We start from the raw sequence: 21,724 nt of genomic DNA, 5'->3' as shown, positions 1-21,724 counted from the left end.
TGGACAGCCCTTCCGCCAGAAACCCGCGCCCAGGCCGGGCTGCGCAGCGCTCCCCGGGCTGGGCCGCGGCCCAAGCCCTCGGCCAGGCGCGCCCGTCCCTCCGGGCCGCCGGGGGCGCTGCGGCGGCGCGGGGCGGCCTGTGCTGTCAGGAGCGCGGCGGGTCCGGGGGCGGGCCGGCGCCTCCGCCCGGCAGGCGTTCCCCTCCTCCTCCCTCCTTCCCACGTCCGCTCCGCCGGGGCGCCGGCCGGGCCGTTCCGTGAGGGGCTGGGCCGGGCCCGGCCGTGCCCCGCCTCGCCGTCCCGCGGGCCGCACGCCTGCCCCGCGGCTGAGGTAACCGGTGAGGCGGGGCAGGCCGCGCTGGGCCGCGGGGTGCCGGGCCGAGGAGCGGGCCGTACTGTGCCGCAGGGACGCGGGGTGGTGGCCGGCAGCGCTGGGCGTGTGGGCTGCGGAGCGCCCGGCGCGGCCCGAGCCTCCCTCCGCCCGGCGCGGCCTCGCCCCGGCGGGCCCGAGAGCCCCGGGCGGGGTGACGGGATGGCGGGCTGGGGTGCGGGTGCTGCTCCCCGTCGCCTGAGCAGAGCCGCCGGCTTTAGGTCATGTGTTAGGCGGGCGTGCCAGCGCGAGATGGGGAATGGTTGAAACTGGTGTAACAATTGTACAGCTGCTTGTGTGGGGGAGCTCGGCCTGAGAATTTGGCTTTTTCTTTAATTCTTTCCACTGCTCCCTGTACATTTTTGGTTATGTTTTTTCTTCCCCGTGCTGCTTGTTTGGAAGGGCTCTTCTGTGCTATTTAGCAGCGAATAATCTCCCTGAATGGTGAGGGGGGAAGCAGCTCCTCAGCATTTCTGTTTACTTCAGTGGGGCCCTTACCAGGCTCCCGAGTTAGTCCAGGTATAAGCAGTGATCACAGCTTATACATGTAAACGAGTTACTGCTATTAGAGCTGTAAAAAGATTATTCTGAATTACTGAGTGTGTCTGCTCAAATGAAATGTTTGTTAGCATTTATAATGAAAATGCTGAAGGGACTTTAATCCCTCTGAGCATTTGTTTGTTTGATTGCAGGCAGCTCAGAAGTACCGGTGCCGTAACCGTATGCACCTTGACGACAAAGTCGACATTTTTCATGCCTTATGTGAGAAAAAGTTTATGACCTCCAGTTCTCCCAGAGGAATGATCAGGGGCTCTGCTCTGGCCCTACCAACGTGGATGCCCTTGGTCAGTAACCGGTACCTACAACTTTGCCACTGCGCAGTTGTGAATAAAAAGGTAATCCATCACACATGGCTTTATTTCCCCAAATCTAGAACCGAAATGCCTGTGTAGGATTTGAAGCTTCTTGTTGATATCTTTAATAACTTTAATCATAAATGGGGCTTTTTGTTTGTTTGTTTTAGAACAGTGGACAAGAGATACTAATTCCTTTTTCTTGTTTTTCAGTCTATTTTCTCTTTCAAACATTAATGCAATGTTACTTGCCATCAGTGTATTTCACTATTTTTCCTCCTTGCAGCTGTCTTTAGCCACGAACACTTTGCTTTTTGACTTTTCAATGCTCTGTTAAGGTGTTTTTTTATTTTATAAAGCTGCCAATATTTTCTCAACCTGTAAAAAAGCTTTATTATATTTTACATTGCTTTATATCAGTTACTTGGGTTTCTAAATCTTACTATATTAGTATAAAATAGATACCCCAGATTAATAATTTGAATAGGATGCGTTAACTCCACAGAAAATTTAAATGTCTTCAGAAGACAAAGAAGCTCAGGAGGATGAGCTGCTGGCTTTGGCTAGCATTTACGACGAAGATGAGTTTAAGAGAGCTGAGTCTGCCCAAGGAGGAGAAACAAGAATTTGTCTGGAGTTGCCCCAAAACTTCAAAATTTTTGTGAGTGGTGAGTTGAGATGTTTTGTGTTATCCCAAAATTAGTTTTTACCAGTAATTACAGAAATTAATTTTCTGGTACATGCTTAGATGGTTGCTGCTCCAGGGACCTATAGGAGCACTGACCAGAGAAAGCCGTGACTGACCCTATGCTGTGCTTGTGGTATTGTTGGGGTTTATATCTGAGTGGGTGATTTCATCCTCATACATATAACCTCTTTAGTGAACTTTAAAATTAGAGATGAGTAATAGTATTTCTTTGGAATAATTAAGTTCTTTTTTTTTTTTTCCTTTGAGGATACGTCTTTCCAGGTTCTTGGTTTGTGCAGGATCTGATATTTCACAGTGCTGGTGTTTACTGATTTAACCATATGCATACAACCTCAGGAAATTTTACTGTACTGAGAAGTTTTATTATTTAGGGTTAAATAAATCGTTTTAAACCCAGGAATTTAATAAATGAAAAGAGATACCTATCATAAACAGTTACAGTTCACTAATTTTCATTTTCTTGTTATTTCTCAAACTGTCTCAATTCTGTTTGATTCAGGCAATTCCACAGAAAGCCTCCAGAACAACGGGTTTGAATACACCGTTTGCTTTCTGCCTCCCCTTGTGCTGAATTTTGAACTCCCCCCAGACTACCCATCAACCTCCCCACCGGTGTTTACCCTCAGTGGAAAATGGCTCTCCCAAGCCCAGGTTTGCAAAATAGTTTTAACATTTTAACAGATCATGAGTAAGTTCATAATTAACAGTGCTCTGGGGGATGTTAATGTAATAGATAAAAGTAAAGTTAAGACATAAACGATTACATTGCTTTTTCAGTGGACTCTTCTTTTGTTTCCTACTTGTTTTTATTTGGTCACCATTGTGAGGAATGAAAGCTTGCATCTACGAGCATTATTTTTATATGTATTTTATGTATATATAAAAATCCAGAATCTGAAATCTAAATATGCACGAAGGGGGACCATGGGAGAAGGAAACAGTAACGACTTGTCAGAACTTACTGAAATCTGGAATTGTTTTTTCTTTTCTAGCTCAGCGCTCTTTGCAAACACTTAGACAACGTATGGGAAGAGAATCGAGGCTGCGTGGTCTTATTTGCCTGGATGCAGTTTCTGAAGGAAGAAACACTGAGTTACCTGAATATTTCCTCCCCATATGAGCTGAAGATGTGCCATCAAGGGAATGGGCAGAGTAGGACACCTTTGGTCCCTCTCGACGCTGAGAAGGATTGTGGTGGTGCAGCAGGCTCTGCAGCAGCTGAAGAAGAAATCGTCGATGCAAGAGCTGTGCAGGATGTGGAATCGTTGTCGAGTCTGATTAGGGAGATCTTGGACTTTGATCAGGCTCAGAGGAGGAAGTGCTTTAACAGTAAGATGTACTTGTGCAATATCTGCTTCTGTGAGAAGCTGGGCAGTGAATGTATGTACTTCACCGAGTGCAGCCACGTATACTGCAAAGCATGCCTGAAGGACTACTTTGAAATACAGATCAGGGATGGTCAGGTCCACTGTCTCAACTGTCCAGAACCGAAGTGTTCTTCTGTTGCTACCCCTGGCCAGGTAATAGAAGTGTGCAAGCAGTGATGGTAGAGTTCTGCTAACTTACCAATAATTACAGAAGACAAGGTATGGCTTTTCATGGTGAGCATTGTGAATATATGTGGGGAAATTTTTTATTTCATACTCTGAGCCGCGCAGAGGCATCAGAGTTAAAGCTGGATCATATGGCACCTGTTTTGCCCACTCTATTAGTACTGGCATTGGTCAGAAGCTTGAATTAATGTCCCATTGCATTTGACACCGCATGCTTTTAATTTGATTAATTACTATTAAAATAGCAGTTCTAGGAGTATTTTCCTGACCTGTTGGAGAACATAAAGTGGATTCATCCCAGCTGTAGGTACTTTTTCATTGGCTTACTGTTTTTTGCTGAAGCTAGCAGGCTCAGAATTTCAGATGCATGTAATCTCTCTTTGATCTTTGTTTAGGTTAAAGAGTTGGTTGGAGAGCAGTTGTTTGCACGTTATGACCGCCTGCTTCTGCAGTCTAGCTTGGACCTGATGGCGGATGTAGTGTATTGCCCTCGCCTGGGCTGCCAGACACCAGTCATGCAAGAACCAGGTTGCACCATGGGCATATGTTCCCGTTGCAACTATGCTTTTTGTACTCTCTGTAAAATGACTTACCACGGGGTCTCTCCATGTAAAGTTACTGCGGGTGAGTCATTGTATTTCAGAAATGGATCAAGAAACAATTAAGTCTTGTGTGAAAAAGACTGAAATTCAGAAATTAAGCAAGGAAACTCATCACCACGTGAGCTTTCTAGAAGATTAGACAGATTCATTTGGAGTAGGTCTGTTGCTGGCAATTAAAAATTATTCCTTTGATGACACTCCACAGTGCAGGAGGTCCCTAAACTGCTGATTGCCAAATACTGAGAAGCCATAGCAGGGGAAGAACAATTTTGTATGTGCCTTTTTTTACCCTTTCCTGTGAATCCACTACTTTCTGTTGTCAGAGTTGGTATTGGAATCAGGTGGATGCGCCTCGCTCTGTTTGGCCTCAAAATCCTGTGACAAAGTTTCATGAAATGTATGTTCGGAAAAAGTATTTCCATTCTTCAGTTTATTTTACATTGTAGACTTGTTCTAATTCCATCGACTGGTCTCTTTTATAATGAAATAGTGTAAAACCGTTGAATTTTGAGGTAGAGAGGTTTTAACATTCTCATCTTTTTCTTATGTATTCTAATGGTTTACTTGCTTTTTAATTAATGATGTTAGTTTCCTTTGAGAATACTTTATGCTGTTATTAGGTGGACTTCTTTATATAATATATTACAAAAGCTGTTTCGTTTTGTTTGGTTTTTTGTTTTGTTTTATTCCCCAGAGAAATTAATGGATTTGCGAAATGAGTATTTAGAAGCAGATGAGGCAACTAAAAGATTTTTGGAACAACGCTATGGCAAACGAGTGATTCAGAAAGCCCTTGAGGAGATGGAAAGTAAAGAGTGGCTAGAAAAGAACTCAAAGTCTTGTCCTTGCTGTGGTACTCATATAGAGGTAAGCATGGAGGGGAAAGGCTGAAGAATCATAGTAACTCCTAAGAGAAACTAACATAAATTCAGTCAGTTCTGCATTTAGACTGGAACAGAGGTTTGTCTGTAGCCTCCAAGTTCACCAGGGAAGGTAAATTTCTAGGAAATGGAGAGAACTTTCCATTTCTGTCTGTCTTACATAGAAAAGGAGGTGATGGTTCTGGAGCTTAGGGACTTGAGTAAATACAGCAACTGGTATTGTTCAGACTGCAGTACTAAAAAGATCCAGGTTGACTATGGATCCATATGAATTCCTTTGTTTTCCTCAGGCTACTGCTGTTTCTGACTACAGCCAGGAAATAAAACTAGCTTCAGAAAAATATTAATTGCCAGTATTATTAATATTATAGCCAATTTACAGTTCTGTGATTCTAGCTTCTAGTTCTTTTGAACAGTGGAAAAAATATCAGTGTTATGATAGAGTCGGGGTAAAACGTATTCATTAGTTGACGCATTTTTGAGGACTCTTATCATATAGACACAGGCCTGAAGACTGACATGGTAAGATTTTGTTACTGCTATTTCTTGTTCTCTTCCTCTCAGAAACTAGATGGTTGTAACAAAATGACGTGTACTGGCTGCATGCAGTATTTCTGCTGGCTTTGTATGGGTTCTCTGTCAAGGGTGAACCCATACAGGCACTTCAATGATCCATCTTCCCCATGCTTTAATAGGTATGTATTTACATGTATTTATTCTAGTGCCGTATCACTTATTTTTCTACTTTTTCTTACAGTCTCTCCCAGGTTATTCTTAACTTGAAATTTTTAGCTATACAGTTTAAGACACAGTTTCTTCTCTCAAAGATTTACACTTACAAGGACCCGACACTAACAATAAAAAAAAATCAGGAGTGATTTGGAATACGGTTTTGCTTTCTAAGAACTTTTGGTTTAAAATTCTGGAGAAGTCTTCTGGGCCTATTCCTGATGCTTTACTTGCTGCCTCTGATTGAGAGACAGCCTGTAGTGAAATGTTTCCTTGTGGATGCTCAGGTATATGATAGCGCAACACAAGGTTTTGTGTAAAAAAGCTGCTTCTAAAAAGCTGCGAACTTGGCTTACATCGTCACTATTAGGGATGTATCAAGAGACAAAGGATGCCACTGCTGTCTGGACAAATGAAAGGGCAGGCAGGTCAGAGAGGTGTGATGATGGCAGCCTCTAAGCTTGTGTGTATTCCATTGGGGTATGAGCCCATTGCTGTGACATACAGTGCCTGGATACAAAAGTCAAAATACCAATAGTTTACTCAATCCTGCACCATCCATTCTGCTGTAATAGATGTGGCTGACAGGATTTATTTTTTTCCTGTTCTTAGTCATTCTTTTTCAGCATTCCTTCTTCTCCCAACAGTAATTATTTAACTTCGTACCCTATTTTCCTTTCTATTTTTCTTCTGGTGTTTTTTTTTTTCTTTTAGCTTAGCTTAACCTCTACCTATCTTGACTAAGCTCATCTGTTTTATAAAAAAAACCATTTTCTTCCCTTTTGTTCCCCCCTCCCTGCTTATATGTTATAGTTGTTTGCCCAGCTCTGTATTGTCCGATTAGATTGTAAGCTGTTTGGAGCAGGCAGGCTTGGCTGCTGATTATATACTGCCTAAAGACCAACTAGGAACGGCAGCATGCTAGGTAACTTTTAATACGTTTTGGATTATTAATATTTTCCGGGATTTCTGGAGACATCATGTTTGTAAGGTAGTGTAAAGCCTTCTAGCATAATGTGCTGTAGAAGTGCAGAGTAGCTTATTTTAATTGACTTTGAGCATGGCAGCATGAGTGATTTATGATACTGAAAAAAATAGTGAAATTTGCTGCTTTTGTATTTTTTTGTCACATTTAGATTGAGATTTTTTTTTTTTTTGTACATACTTTACTTTTTTTACATCCTGATGTAAATTATTGGCTGTCTTGCAGATTGTTTCAAGCTATGCATATTGATGGTGAGTTCTGGGAAGTTGAAGATGAAGACTAGTAGCTTTCTCTAGCAACAAAAGCTGAACAAACCAGAGACAGATGCTTTCTATTTTTGTGTCAAGTTTGTTTGCTTTTCACTTCCATTATGTGATAGAAAAATGATAACTACCTTGCACTGCAGGATACTCACACTTCAGAGGCTGTTGCCAAAACCAAAGGAGACCATTTTACGTATCCTGTGGTCAGGGTCACCGTTGAAGGTCCTAATAATCATATCGATTGTTAAGGACAAATACAACCAGTCAGAAGTTGGAAAATTACTGGAAAATATATACTAAGAGGTGCCTCTTTTTCAAAAGTAGACAAAACTGAAGTCCCAAATCATAGAAATATTTGGGGGTTTCCTTTAGGGAGACTGACCTTTTGAGGATCTTGGCTCGTATCCATTGTGGGTTTTAGGGCAGTTTTATTATAGCTGTAGTGCTCTTTCTGGAGCTGTTTAGTGATGCTGCTTGGACAGGGAACGTTTTCTGATACAATACAGAACATTTCTTCTGTATTCAGCAACTGAGCCTGTTGCTTCTGACCTGTTTCTCTGAAAAGCAGCTCATTGCTCTGTCACTGATACTTTCTAACGATGTTAAAGTTGATTATCCCTAACCCCCTTCTTACTGGCTGTAGTGCCTGGGTCTTTGCATTATTGAATGCTTTGGCAGAAAATGACCAACAACCATTTCCAGAAATTTGAATCAGTTTGATGACTTATCTCAGTGTTGCTGTTGTATTCACTCACATTGCTTCTCCTTATTTTGATAGTGATGAGTGCGAAGGCAATGAACTGAGTATGTGGCCAGTGAGAGGGTGAAAAGTATCAGTCAGATATTGAAACACATTTTTATGGATACATGGTTGAGGTTAACTTGAATTCTTCAAGATATTGAAAATTACCTTGTCTTCTCAGATGATGAAATAATTTATTTTTTACTAATTCTTGATAGAAATTTGATTAGTTGATAGTTTTGCTTATGGACTAGATCCCTTACTTCCACTGTTCTTGCACTTCAGATTATTTCAAAAACCAAATTGTTTCCCTGAAAAGCTCAGTAAGTAGTTTTGTGAGCATGAAAGTAATTAGGGAACCACTAATTTTTAGGAAGTTTTTCCACTTGCAGAATGGTCTAAAAACTTATTTTGAAATTAAAACTGCATGTGCTGTGTTCAAAACAAATAGCAGGGTCCGGATGTATAGCTCAGGAGCTGGAACACTCTTCAGAAACTCAAGGTGAACACCTCTCATTCAGTTTTGACTGATAGTAAATAAATTTATACTCTGATATCTGGCCAAAATGAGTGCTGATTTAGTTCCTTTCGCAGAGGATGAAAGTCTGTACTATTAGAATTGGCAGTGATTAAAAAGATGAGATGGTAAGAGCAGATCTCTTGTCTTGGTTTAGGCTATAGGACAGTGTGTAGGGAAAGTTTACATTGTGTATGGTTTAAATTGTATTTCCTGCACCTTTCACATGCACTAAATTCACTTTAAGACAGTAAACATAGTCGTCTCCCTGTTTGTCTTCATTATGGCATGTAAATGGCTGCACAGGTCAGTGTGTGGGACAGAGCTCTGTTCTGCGTCGGTGGTGATCGCCTCCGGTGCTTGCGTGCCACGGGGCCGAGGCGCTCGCTCGCGTGCATCATCCGTAGAATGACATAGACCAGAGCTGGGCTCGCGCAAAGCTTTCAAGTGAAGCTGCTGATAGAATTTTGGAGGTTTATGTACGCAGAGTGCCCTCACACCCAAAGAGCCGTGGTTTTCCCTGGGAGATGCAAGCCCCTAACTGATACGTGGTGGCTATTGTGACACTACTGTGGGAACGCTGCGTTGGATGGAGCCAGCTTTTAGCTGCAATCCCCACAGTAGTTTCCACTCTGGCCACAGTTTTTAACTCTACAGGCTGAGTCCAAAAGCTAGCTGCTTTTGGAGGGTGTTTTCTTCCAACTAAGCTGCGTATGTAGGCAGATGGGGAATGTTTGTGACAAGGAGAAGCACGTGCTTAAACCCTGTTTTCCTACCTGGATGGAGGAGATGTTTTGGATCTCTTAAACCTACCGGAGGCTGGGCAGGTCCCTTCTGCCAGAACAGAGGTGGGCTGAGGGCAGGGCCTGGATGCCAAAGGGTACATTGGGATGAAAAGCCGTGACTGGGAATGTCTGCCAGAGCTACCACAGCTCAAGTGCTATGGTGAAGTATTTGAAGATCTTGCAATGAACTACCTCTGCTTTCAAGAACTTTGTGTGGAGAGAGGAAGAACAGTGATGTAGTCACCACTGTGTCTATGAATTCTGGGCACTCGGGGACCCCTGGGCTGGAGCTCCCATATTCTGCAGTGAGGCAGAGGAGGACAGACGCTCTGAGGACAATCAGCTGGTATTGCAAAGGGGGGACAGCTAAAACCAGAACCCGACTTCATCGACAGAGAGCAAGGCAGGCAACTCTGGTAACGTGGCGCAGAGTTTCTTCCTCAGGGTGTACTTTTTCCTCTTGCAGACCTCCTCACTTTCTCCATTTCTGTGCATGCACAGAATGAGTGTTAGATTATTTGTAGACTTTTTGTGGTAAAAAATAGAGAGCTGTGACCTCCTCTTTTCTCCTTTAAAGATCCCCACTTTTTTTAATGAAATGGCTGCTTCCTGGCAGAACAGAACCGTAGCAGGTGTTTGGTGGAGACCTGCCAGCAAACACTGGACAAGGCAGGGAGCTCTTAAGTAGGGAGTAGCAGTAGGTATTTCTACCAAATTGCTTTCCATACACCTTTGGTTCTAGGTGATAGAGAAATCTTGTGCAAAATCACAGGTCTTTCTCATGCTTTGAAGGTTGTGGTGTTGCTGTTGAAAGATGGTGTTACGAGTCCTGTTCAGTCACATAAACTCTTCCATGTTTCACTAGCACAGTGAGACTGAGCAGCAGATACAGTCAATTTAGAAAAAATTAAGACTTTACTGTAGAAAGTTACATTACAGATCAACAGCTTACAAAATTTCTGCATAAAGAAAATAAATGCTCCCCAGTTTGTCTTGCCCCTCACTTGATAGCATTTGATAGGAAACCCAGGAATCAAGTTTCAGAATTGGTGGGGTCTTGCCACTAAGGCTGTTGTCCACCTGTGTGCGGCTTCTGTAATTAAACATAGGCTGAGGCGAGAGGGAACAGAGTGTTTCCTTTGAGACTTATTTGGCATTTTCTTGTTGCAATGTAAAGCATGGGAAGGAGGGAGAGAGGACTTACTGCTTCAGGCTTTGCACTAACACAATAACCGAGTGCTGAGCAGCACAGAGAGAAGTCATTTATGTTTAATTTGAACAAACCTATCCTCCTGTAGTACATCATAAAGCACCAGGGCATAGAAAATTATACCCTGAAACTGAACATGTAAGGCTTCTTGTGTGACAACAAATAAAATCATACAGATGCATAAACTAACCATTAACTGCATTAATGGTACTGCATTATTAATACAGCACTGATGAATACTGTTTGTACCCTCCCTTTTGCCAAGATGGTCTCAAGTCCAATATCTGGCTCAAAGCGGGGTTCAGCCAGGACTTTATCCAGTCCGGTCTTGAAAACCTCTTAAGGACAGAGACTGCACAACCTCTATGGGGAACCTGCCCCACTGCTTGACTGTCCTCATGGGCAGTCTGAGCATCTTGTGTGAACTCAAGCCCCATTGTTTCTTCTCATCCTCCCCCCACACAGTGCCCAGGAGAGCCTGGCTTCATCTTCTTGATGACCTCCTTGTAGCTGTGATGCACGCTGCTACTGGGTCATGCTGAAGCTTTCCCTTCTCCAGGCTGAACAAGCTCAGTTCCCATTTTAAATGTCTATAATGCAAGAGTGTATTGTGGAGGGGGAATGACACAAAAAGGTACTTGTCATAATTGCAAGGAATACATCCCAAAGTGATTACCCATTTGGTTTCTGCAACATTGTACTTTCACGTATGTTCACATTTAAGTTTTGGGGCCTTCAGTCCACAATGATTACAGTTACTTCATAGATTAAACAACTCATTCTCCATTGACTTTACCTTCAGAGAATAAGCTAGTGGCAGAAGTTTGTGGTATCCAGTATACTGGATCCCATCCTCATTTGGTTAATTAAGGCAGGTGTTGCACCTGTCTTTTTAATGGAGAGAAGCAAGCACATAATTATTTTGTTAATTTAAGAAAAAATATGAGATGAGTTTCTGCAGCAATTCCCTTTCCTCACAGCTGGTTTTCAACAGAAAAGCTGGTTCAGCATTACTCCGAACAGCGAGAGATTAATCGCTGTATGGCTTCTTAGACTGGCTTCTTTCTGCTCCTGCCTCCTTCATGCTGTATAAGGGTTCCACAAGCTTGTTGTGAACCAGCATTAAACCTAATGTAGCAAGTAAAAAGATGACTTAAGTAGACATAATAAAGCAAAATTCTCATTCATTGGATGCTAATGAAATTAGGCATTGCTAGAGTCCTTGTTCCTTTGCTCCCATGCCCACACAGTTAAGCATTACATTTACGCTTTTATTATGGCTGTACATCTCAGCTGTTATATTTAAGGAATGTACTCCTTTGGCAGTTGATTAAACAGAAACATACAATGCAAAACATGGCTTTTGCCACTTAAAAACTAAGTGCAACAGCTGCTTTGTCTGGTCAAACACTCACCTTTAAAGTATTTCACCGTCTTAACTTTGAGTTCCAACGTGGCATCCTCATCGCACACAAACACAGTATTGGGGTGTTGCTGGAAAGCAGATACTGTCCACATGTGGTTGACACCTTCCTCAATGGCTTTGTACAAAGCAAAGGCTTTGTGGGCTCCTGTGATAAGAATCATCACCTGGACTCCAAGACACAGAGGATGGCAGTTAGGGTCTAGAAGTCACGTTCAAAAAGCACACCCACACTCTGCTGAACTGAGAGCGCTGCCCCGGTCCCGAACAGGGGGACATCTCTGTCATCCTCCGTAGAGGCATTTCACTGTATCACAATTCTGTTTGCTCTGGCTGCATTTTATTTGTCAATTAAATCATAGCCTGGTGGGTCATTGTAATGATTCAGATCCTTTGAGCTCCCCTGTTAGACACCTATACGCTGAGACTTATCAAGTATAAATCAAGGTATAGACTCAATTAAAAGTTATCCCATACAGTTTTCATGATCTGCTGGTGTAACATCAAGTCAACCAGTGATTCTTGCAGTTATTTCCCCAGATGAGATTCTCAACCAAAGACACCCTCCCAAACCTTTTAGCTCCCTGTGGATCACAACTGCACTGCAGGGTTACACAAACGTAAGTGTTAGTAAAGCAAAAGCGGAAAACAGAGCAAGAGCCTTTCCATAGTGTTGCAGGATGCAAGAGAACAGGAGGATCAGGTATTCTGCTGCCTGTGGCAGGAAAAGCACAAGCTGGCCTACGCCAGCAGGGTGCAATGCTGCTCCAAGACTGGATAATCTTGAGCTACTTCAGGAAGCCCTGCTCAAGAGCTACTGTATGAAGTCACTGCTTTTCTCCTAACCTCTCTGGCATCCATGACAGTGCCTACTCCGACCGTCAAAGCCATTGTGGGGACTTTGGAGAGGTCACCGTCAAAGAACCTGGCGTTAGCCAATATAGTGTCCATAGCCAAGGTCTTCACTCGCGTCCTGGATACCAAACTTGATCCAGGCTCATTGAAGGCAATGTGACCGTCAGGGCCAATACCTGTGACAGAGACAGTATGAGAAGTAGGTCAGTGGCTGCAATGGTTATTGTAGGAAGCAGAACCAGCAGCACTATTAGAAGGACATTCAGTGCTTCAGGAATAGAAACAGATCTGAGAAAAACACTTGCTTAAATTTGCTTCTGGTAGGAATGATAGAAAAAGCCCCCGCTGAAGTCAACGAAGACTCTTCCCTAATTGTGCTGGGACAACAAGACAACAAGTAGATGGCAGAATCTTAAGGCAAACTGATGGGAAAAGCTTGCGTTAAGCTCCTGTTGGCTCAGAGGACTCTGGCTACTACTTTCCTGTTAGCACTGGCAATTGTAATACATTTTGTATTCAGTACAATTCTAGCCCTGCCTGTTTCTCCTGAACAATTCACTTACTGGATTGAAATACTTAAAACTGGGGGAGCGGTACATTGGAAGACATTCCAATGTCTTCCAATGTACCAAGCGGTACATTGCCAGCACACGAGCGCCCAGAGCGATGGTGTATGGGTTGGCTTTCACTGCAAATCCACTGAACTGCATTGAAAACAAACTCTCCTGATAATAAGTGAGATAGCTGGTGGAGGAAAGGGAGTGCTTCCTGCCAGTGTTTAGAGACTGCTAGTCCTTTGGGTTTTCACCTCCAACAAAGAGTTCAATTCCTCCAGCTGCTTTGATTTTATCCTCAAATGCATCACACTCTGCCTGTAGATCAGGTGCATTTCCATCCAAAATGTGAACGTTTTCTGCCGAGATGTCAATATGCTTAAAGAAGTTATTCCACATGAAGGAATGGTAACTTTCCGGGTGATCCCTTGGGAGACCTGGTAACAGAGCATGCACGGGACTAAGACCAACTGAAAGAATATCACACATAACATAAACCACCTATACGCCCTTGCAGTGGCTTTGGTAATAGAGCACTGCTTTCTCTGTCATTTTTGACTTCCTCAACTTTCATAAGTTGTTTTTATTTCCCTAAATAGCAAAATTAAATCAATCACAATAGCTTCTATAAGACACATGCTCATACAAACATGCAACGGATGTTCCAGAAAAGCAGGCATGCACTGTGCCTCATCTGTTACTACCTTTTCAGCATTCCTACCAATTTGTATTAGCAAGAACAATTAAAAAACTCTGCAGAAGCCTGGGAAATAACTTACTGCATAATTTTTTTCCCCTTGAATGCTATAAACCCACACTGGACTGCCTATTCCCTAATGCTGCTTGATTAAGATTGTTCACAGAAAAACTTCTTGGCCGGAGTAAAATTAGCATTAGCAAATATTTAGCCTGTACTTTTTTCACCTTTGGAGCTTTAGGCTTGCCCACTAATCTCTCTGTACTCTTTCTTCTGAAGAGGCTGTTTCATCACAGTTTCGTAACTGAAACGGTCCTCTGCTGTCTTAACAGGAGTGCGCATTGGTTACGGAAGGGCACTCGGACAGGTAACACATTGGTCTTTATAAGAGACCTGGAGCTAAAGTGACCTTTATAATCCCATAGCAAAGGTGGTAGTTAATACCGCACACTATCTCAGATTGCAATGATAAGATGGATCCTTAGCTGATCAATACCTAAGTTCAGGTAAAATACAGCAGTGTCTAGTGCGTATAATACCAGGCAACACCCGATACTCTTCAATATTTCTTACATAGCTTTTAAAATTGTCCCTGTTAACTCCCGTGGCTAATGCAGATTTTACCCTTCCTACGTTAAATCTTCTGCAGGTGGGATTTTCTGCACCCACCATGCACTAACGAGACTGTCCGGCTGCGGTACCGAGTGCAGGGGGCACATCAGCCCCTCCAGCAGGCTGGCGGCCCTGCCTCAGTAACCGGACATTCTCACTATACAGAGAGAGATATATAATATACAGCAAAATAGATAACGACAGCCAAACACTTCTTGTGTGCGGGCACTCACCCACGTACTCGTCCATGTTGAAGGTCTTCACGTACTTGAAGGAGAGGTCCCCGTTCCGGCAGTACTCCACCAGCTTCCTGTAGCAGCCCAGCGGCGTGCTGCCTGCGGGGAAGCCGCCACCTCAGCCCCGGGGACGGGCGCCCGGTCCCGGCCCCGCTCCCGGCCCCGGCACCCACCTGTGGGCAGCCCCAGCGTGAAGAAGCGCCCGGGGCCGGGCCCGAAGTGCACGATGCGGTTGCGGATGTACTTGGCGGCCCACTCGCTGGCCTGCGCGTACGTCTCCAGGATGACGAGCTTCATGGCGGGGCCGGGCGCCGGCTGGCAGGGCGGGAGCCGAGCTGAGGAGCGCCGCTACGCCGCCATCTTACCGCCGCCCCCCTCACCTACCTGTACCTGCCTGCCCGCCTGCCCGCCACCGCCGCGCTCCCGCTGCCGCCGCCCGGGGATCCTCTCAGCGGGCGGGGCCGAGGCAGCAGCGCTGCCCGGGCCGCCCTCCGCGCCCGCCCTGCTGGTGGGCGGTGAGCGCCGGGCCCGGCCCTTCACGGCGGCCGCTGGCCGCAGGCGCCCCGCGGGCGGCTCCGGGCGCGGCCCAAGCCCTTGCAGCCCCGCGGGACGGGGGGAGCGGGCCCCGCCGTGCCCGCCCCCGCGGCCGGGGCGCCGGGGGGATCGTAGGGTCAGAATTTAGGGTTAGAATTCAAAGAAGCGGTTAAATACACCCAGTAATGAAGTGCTGGGGCTGCTAGCGATCCGTTCCAATGAGTCGAAGTTATGAACACTGGAAATGTGCTTTATGCCTGGACAAAGCTTTTGGGAACCATTAAATGGTGCATTAAAAAGGCAATTAGACCTTTAAATGTCCTTATTCCTTCTTGCTTCTCCTGGGGTGTCCCCATCGCTGCAGGGATCCGCCCGACTCGGCCCTTCAGCCGCTCTGGGTGTCTCACAGCCACCCACGATCCCTAAAGCGAAGCCACGAGCCATGTCCCGGGCAGGAACGAGCAGCTCTCGCACTTGAAGCATTTTGTAGGCAGCTGCTTCGGGGTCGTTCTGGCTGCAGGGGCAGGGCCCGTCTCCAGTGAACAGACCGTGACCTGCGGATGTTTGTGCTGCTCCTGAGATCCCAAAAAGACCTTTCTGCTCTTGCTCCGGCTGCCTTCAAGTTGTGATGGAAACGTGCCCGACCTCTCCTTGCAAAGTCTTGGTTCGTTTTTGAGATGCAAAGCTCTTACTTCAAAGTTAGACAGCTTTTCACTTTCATTAGAAGAAAGAATAATACAGAAATTGATTTGCTAGGATCCAGCCCGTGCAGTTCCTTCTTATTTTAATAATTTAAACGACCTGGGTATACTGAGTTCTCCTGATACTGTCTCATCGTGGATACTGAGAAGTCCTGGCTTGGTTTGCATTTGGATGACAAATGATGGGTGTGACGGGCCGTAGCCAGACGGCTGTGGTCGGACACGGGAAGAGTTTTAGGCCACAGAGACGAAATAAATTGAAAGCGCCATGCGTTTCCATCAGCAGTGGTTAGCCAGCAGGCAGGAAAGTATTTTGGCAGCTGTAGTGGTGGGTGAAGAGCTGACAGCAGCGGCATCCTCTGCTCTCCTGCAGTGCAGGGCAAGCTGGGCTTTGGCTCTGTGTGAAACAGCTTTTCCACTTTTCCCATTGGGGTCGTATCGGTGTGATAGACCCATCGGTCCTGTGGACGCTGACAGGAATTACAGCGCCTGTGGGTTCATACGCACAGGACAGAGGTGCTGACTAAACGGGGGGCTGTGCCTCCGCTGGGATGGAGGGGCAGCGGGGACCTGGCTGAGGTCTGAACACTTCCCATCCTGGAGCCGCTTCGGTCCATTTGCCAGGTACTGCCGGCATGAAGGGAATCTGGTGAGCGTACTTCCTGACCTGCACGCTGACGTGGGAGTTGCGGTGAAGAACACATCACCATTACTGCAGCACACCTGCAGCTTCTGGCGTGCAAAGCCAAAACTGCTGCAGGGCTCGGAAGGGAGAGTGCACCAGCACCTCGATTCTGCAAATAACCCACATCGGATCGCTCAGCGTTACCACGGAAACGTGGCGAGGGCTCAGAGATTTCTGAAAAGCAAATACTGGAGGCACAGACCGCATAGGAATTGATTGCAAGAGACACCATGGACTTCCCACAGCGGTGAGCTGTAGGGCAACAACCATGTCCCCCCCTGGGGTGACTTGTAGGTTGTCGGGTTTCTCTGCCATCTGAGTGGCCCGTGCACAGCCATCACCCCATCCCCTGCCGCCTGCCTTGCCTTCTTTACTGCACCTTGTCCCCTCGGAGGTACGGAGAGCTGCTGCATTTAAGGATCAGCCTTACAGCATCCTACCACGCGGCTTACACAGCCCCAACGTCAGGATGGATTTGGTTTAAATTCAAATGCGGTGGGTCTCTGTTGATTGCAAAGGGTCTGGCTCTCGTTTTAATCTCCTGTGCAAGTGGCTTTGGCAGATACGGTGCACAAAGACGTAGGAGGCAGCTGGCAGCTCCCAGGGAAAGCAAAATATGTTTTGATGAGAGGAAAAAACTACAACGGTGCAAGAGAGCCAGGCACGTGCATCTGCCGCAACAGCTGCCCTCTTCTGCCCACATCCCGCGTATCTGCATACTTTACGCAGTCTTATGTTACTTAGGAATTGCTCCAGAGCTGCGTTATATATGTGACTAGCATGCAGGGTATTTTTAGGTATGATAATTTATGCATGTTATTGTTTCTGCGTTTACAGCTAGCTGTTCAAATGTTGAAGAACTTCCTGGTATCTGAACAGGCTGATTTTTCTTCCTTGCAAAGGCAGCAGATGGAACGAAACAAACGCTTCTCTGCAGAAGAAGTTGAAGTTTAACCAAGGAGTTCTAACAAGCACAGCATTTTCTTTTTCTCTGTGTTGAAGTGATTAAAGTCAACAGCACTCAGAGACCAGGGCTTTCGCTACCAGGAACTGCTTGGGAGCACTGGGATTTTTTTCCTAAAAACAGCAACAATTAAAAAATTATCTCTATAAAGGACCCTTTCTCCAAATCCTGTAATTACAGAGTCCTTTTAATATCCACCATCTGTCACCTCTTCCTGCTCCAGCATGTTCCACTTACCTTCTCACCCCTATTTATAAAAAAAGGAGAAACAAGATTCCACATTGGATAGATCTGGAAGGGAGGTGCTTTTTTTCTGGAAGCCCTGCTCACTGCTTAGCTCTCCCAGTAGCACCCAAATCCCAGTTAGGATTTTTTTGGGGGGTCACAGCAAGCCAGTGCACTAGGGTGGTGCACAAGCAGGCAGCTCTGGAGAGTACACATGCCAGTCCCTTCCCATTTTTGCAGACAAGGCTCCCATGGGAAAACTGGCAGAGCTTCACTCCTCACCAGGTTAAAAACTGCTAGTCTATGCAGGAAGGGATTTAATCTAGATAGCAAGATTAAATTAACCATTGGCTAATTGTGATTTCTCCTGTAGGCTGAAGAAATAATGGAGCGACAAAGGTCACTGGTGAAATCAGTGAGTTAGGGCTCCAAAAACCCAGCTCTAACAGAGTTAGCTATGCTAGATGAAGGCAATTGGGAGCTCAGCTGCCTGCCTTGCCCTGTTCACAGTCAGCACGAACTCGTCTTCATCCCTCGATAGTCTGAACCTCAGTTCTGCTGTTGAATTTCAGGAGAAGAGGAGTCCCATTGGGAAAGTCTTCCATCTCAATGCTGCTGCTATCTTCATTCCCCTTTCTTACAATACTTGTGGCTTATTGGGGCGTAATTTTGTGCACCAGTAAACAAGGCACTGCTTACGAGTAGCTCTGCCTGGGCTGTAAGAGCGTGTGCAGTTGTGCTTGCTGTGTACGTACTCCTCGTTACAGCAGACCCGACGTGACCGAGCAGCTTTTGTTGTTACAACAAACAGTCATGGAAAATTGCAGCTGTGTGCGTGTTCAAAGCTGCATACAGAGATCCACGCCTGCATCTGCCATACCGGGGAACCTGACCTCTGCCGAGGCTGCATGAGGTGTGGTGCAGCTTGCTTGGCCGGGGGCTGTCGTGGGGCTTCGGGCCAGGGTCCCCCGTGTGCTTTTCGAGGCCATGTCAGAGCATGTTTGACCGGGCAGCAGAAAGGCAGGCACATCCAGAGGTGTGAAGCCGTGCTGCCTGTGAAATGGCTGGAGTTCCTGCTTGCACAGACTGTGGTCATCGCTCATTCTGTTTCTCTGAAGAGGCAGCAAAACCAGAAAGACCTGGTGAGGCCCTGACCGACTGTAGATACATCAGTAATATGGTTTTAAACCAAACTGAGATGGGAATACTACTATATTGTGTCGATAAAGCTTTGAAAAGTAAAAAATACCAAGAAACTGAAGAGCATCAAGGTATATAGTGGTGTCTCAAAGTAAAACTAATTTCGTATCAGTAAATTCCTAGAAACAATTGACAGCTATATCAAAGTTAACTAACATATGAGAGACCCATCTCCTGCTGCTTCTCCTTTCTTTACATTTTCACAGTTGCAGAAATCTTTCATGATGTTTTGGGGAGGAACATCTGTTAGACAGCATTTATTAATCCTTAACAAATCTCTTTAGCCTAATTATGCAACTATAACTCAGGATGTTATTCCACAGTGTGAAAACAAGACACGACCTATATGTATATCAAAACCCTATGATTCCACTTCTTGCATATTGAGTATGTATGCCTCTGGGGGCACAGGAATACCACTCACTTTATTATTTATAGTTGATGACAAAAAAGTTTTTTCAATAGAAGTGTAAATGTACAACCAACCAGTGAACACTACAAACAGCTACTGGGACCGCAGGAACCAAGCGGACAGCGGCAGCTCAGCTCCCAGCCAGGCTCACAGCACTCCGTCGAGGTTTTGTGGGCTGCACGGTGAGGTTTCTGTTGAAACCAGTCGTCTTTGGATCAGACTCATAATAAAGTTTCTGTCTTCCTTGAGCCCAGCATTGCGAATGGGTGGATAATCCAGCCTTTTCGTGAACAACACTTCACTGTCACTTTTACTTTTTCTTACCAGTTGCAGTCTGCTTGCACATGATTAAGCTATTAAACCGGAGAGCTTCACAGGTACAATTTGACCCATTAGCTTATGTGAACGTTTTGTCTTTGCTTTTTTCTTAATTGGGTCATTTATCACTAAAAGATTAGAAGAAAGATCTAGTTTAAATGTCCTGCTTATTTCTTATTAGTATAGCTTTAAAATGCCCTGCCTTTGAGGTTTATTATTTAGCTTTTAGAGTTCAATATTTACTACGAAGTGTAGATTAAAAGTGTTCCCTTCATTGCTCATACACAATAATTAAAGGAACACTTGTACAGCGCTAGGATCTCAGAAGACTCACTGTACTGCAATTCTGTAATACTTTTAATTACTTTCAAATACTTTCACAGCACATCCCGTGCGGAAGTCACTAAAAAGCAATGACTTCAAGCTTCAGAACGTCTCTTGGGAGAAAAGACATTTTGCATTGGAGAAAAAATAAAAAAAAAACAGAGGCATGAAGTGATTTGCCTAAAACCACATGGGAAATAAAAGCAGAACCAGTCATGCACTGTAACCACAGTATCATCTTTCCACAGAGCTTCCCCACCTAAGAAAATAAAATAAATACACAGAAAGCAGCTGCAAAAAATTGCCATTAGCCCTCCTGAATTAGTCTTGCTCAGACTAGATGGCCTAATTAGGCAGTGATTTGTCTCCAGCTGGCCCCAAAATGGCTGCGACGCAAACTGTTTCACCATTTCTTCAGGATACATTCCAGCATCTTTTCTGAGGACACGTACAGGTTGCTTCTTATTTTAGTCTCTGTGATGTCCAAGTCAATCAGTGTACAGCTAATTACCACTGTGGCTATAGCCTTACTTAGGGATATAATCCCACCTCAATGGCAAGTAAATCCGCAGAAGTCATCAGGACAGCTTCTTACTGCTGTGCAAATTGTGAATCTTGCGGAAAGGTGAAACCAGAGAGTCTGTCAGTGCCTGCAGCTCTCATTCCAGCTCCTTCAAAGTTATCTGTGATGCAAGAAACCTGCATTCTCCTCACGTCTCCAGCATTTCTCAGGAGTCACTCTTTAAGCTTATTCCTGCCTCTCCTTCAGCATGAGGACTGTGATGTTCATTCATCCCACTAAGACATCGGTGAACTATCTACTCCTGCAAAGACAGAATACAGAAAAAAAATCCAACCTGATTATAGTGCTGAATAATGAGCATTAAAGCATGTATTTATGACAGTATGCAGTTCAAAACCATGCCCTCAAGTTTAAACACTTCCGACTCTCTGAATTTGCAGCTTGGAATCCCAGAGGGGCTGATTCAGCCTTCCTCATCCTAAAGCTAATATATTTAAGTCTCATCAATCTTAGGGATTGATGAGATAACAGATAATGGAGGCCCTGTGAAAGGACTGCTGGAACTGGAGTGCAGAATCAGAAGCTCACTTATAATCAATCTTAGGGATTGATGTGGGTAGTTTTGTACAAGCCTGACTATAGCTGAACTGTGCATGTAGAAAATAAAGGTTACGCAAGCTGGAAAGTCTCTTAACCAATGTAACATTCAACGCAAAAACTCTCTGAATAAACAAACTTCTGTCTCTGCGTGGTTTCCTATGCGCGCTTCTTTTGGAATGAGATTTCGCATCTGCCACGCCATCTGCTTTATGCGGATATTAAAGATCTGACGGTGCTTTCGAAGGAGTTGGCCAACATCTCGTGTTTGCTTCAGCTGCAGTGCAGCACGTCGCAGGCCTCTTCTCTGCCCGCGCGGGCACGTGCTGGCGCGAGGATGCGGTGTTGGTGACGGGATAGGCGATGGGCGTATATGACCAAGGCTGGGTTAACGTGGCTCGGGACAGCGCTGGTTTCTGAGTGCTGGCCCCGGCGGGTCCTCGCTGAAGCGGCATTGTTTTTCAACATGGGTTTACATCAATTTTTTGACTCCCTGGGCTTTTTTAACACTTTTATGGAAGCTTTCACTCTGAATAATTATACATGAAGTTTCATAATATGTATGTGGTGCACAGAGCTTGTGGGGTTACTTTTTCAGCTCCCACAAAATGCCAGGGAACATGCTGCCGGCCCACACCGTCCCCGTGGGCAGAGGTGCACCGGGT

At 45.1% G+C, this 21,724-nt stretch overlaps 2 protein-coding genes across 6 annotated transcripts; one reads left to right on the top strand and one right to left on the bottom strand.

Annotated features, from left to right (window-relative positions):
• The first annotated feature begins 159 nt into the window (after positions 1-159).
• Positions 160-8,459, top strand: RNF14 (ring finger protein 14). 4 transcript variants are annotated; one of them, XM_075164484.1, is made up of 9 exons: positions 160-330; positions 1,062-1,265; positions 1,711-1,891; positions 2,432-2,583; positions 2,925-3,452; positions 3,881-4,109; positions 4,782-4,954; positions 5,533-5,663; positions 6,908-8,459. In XM_075164484.1, the coding sequence occupies exons 3-9, from the start codon at positions 1,738-1,740 to the stop codon at positions 6,963-6,965; spliced, it is 1,425 nt and encodes a 474-aa protein (XP_075020585.1). In that variant the 5' UTR covers positions 160-330; positions 1,062-1,265; positions 1,711-1,737; the 3' UTR covers positions 6,966-8,459. The 4 variants fall into 4 exon arrangements, with proteins under 4 accessions (XP_075020585.1, XP_075020582.1, XP_075020583.1 ...); XM_075164481.1 differs by having other exon boundaries at positions 161-330; positions 1,729-1,891; XM_075164482.1 differs by having other exon boundaries at positions 161-337; positions 1,729-1,891.
• Positions 8,460-9,881: 1,422 nt separating this feature from the next.
• Positions 9,882-15,034, bottom strand: GNPDA1 (glucosamine-6-phosphate deaminase 1). 2 transcript variants are annotated; one of them, XM_075164486.1, is made up of 7 exons: positions 14,961-15,034; positions 14,750-14,891; positions 14,574-14,675; positions 13,286-13,468; positions 12,469-12,653; positions 11,615-11,789; positions 9,882-11,327 (listed from the first exon to the last, which is right to left on the bottom strand). In XM_075164486.1, exons 2-7 carry the CDS (start codon positions 14,871-14,873, stop codon positions 11,230-11,232), a joined length of 867 nt encoding a protein of 288 aa, XP_075020587.1. In that variant the 5' UTR covers positions 14,874-14,891; positions 14,961-15,034; the 3' UTR covers positions 9,882-11,229. The 2 variants fall into 2 exon arrangements, with proteins under 2 accessions (XP_075020587.1, XP_075020586.1); XM_075164485.1 differs by having other exon boundaries at positions 14,750-14,911; positions 14,961-15,009.
• Between the last annotated feature and the right edge of the window lie 6,690 nt (positions 15,035-21,724).

The sequence above is a fragment of the Calonectris borealis genome, chromosome 15, assembly GCF_964195595.1.
Source record: "Calonectris borealis chromosome 15, bCalBor7.hap1.2, whole genome shotgun sequence".
Lineage (NCBI taxonomy): Eukaryota > Metazoa > Chordata > Aves > Procellariiformes > Procellariidae > Calonectris > Calonectris borealis.
Note: the sequence above shows the minus strand (reverse complement) of the source record. Positions and strands in the feature narration are given on the sequence as shown.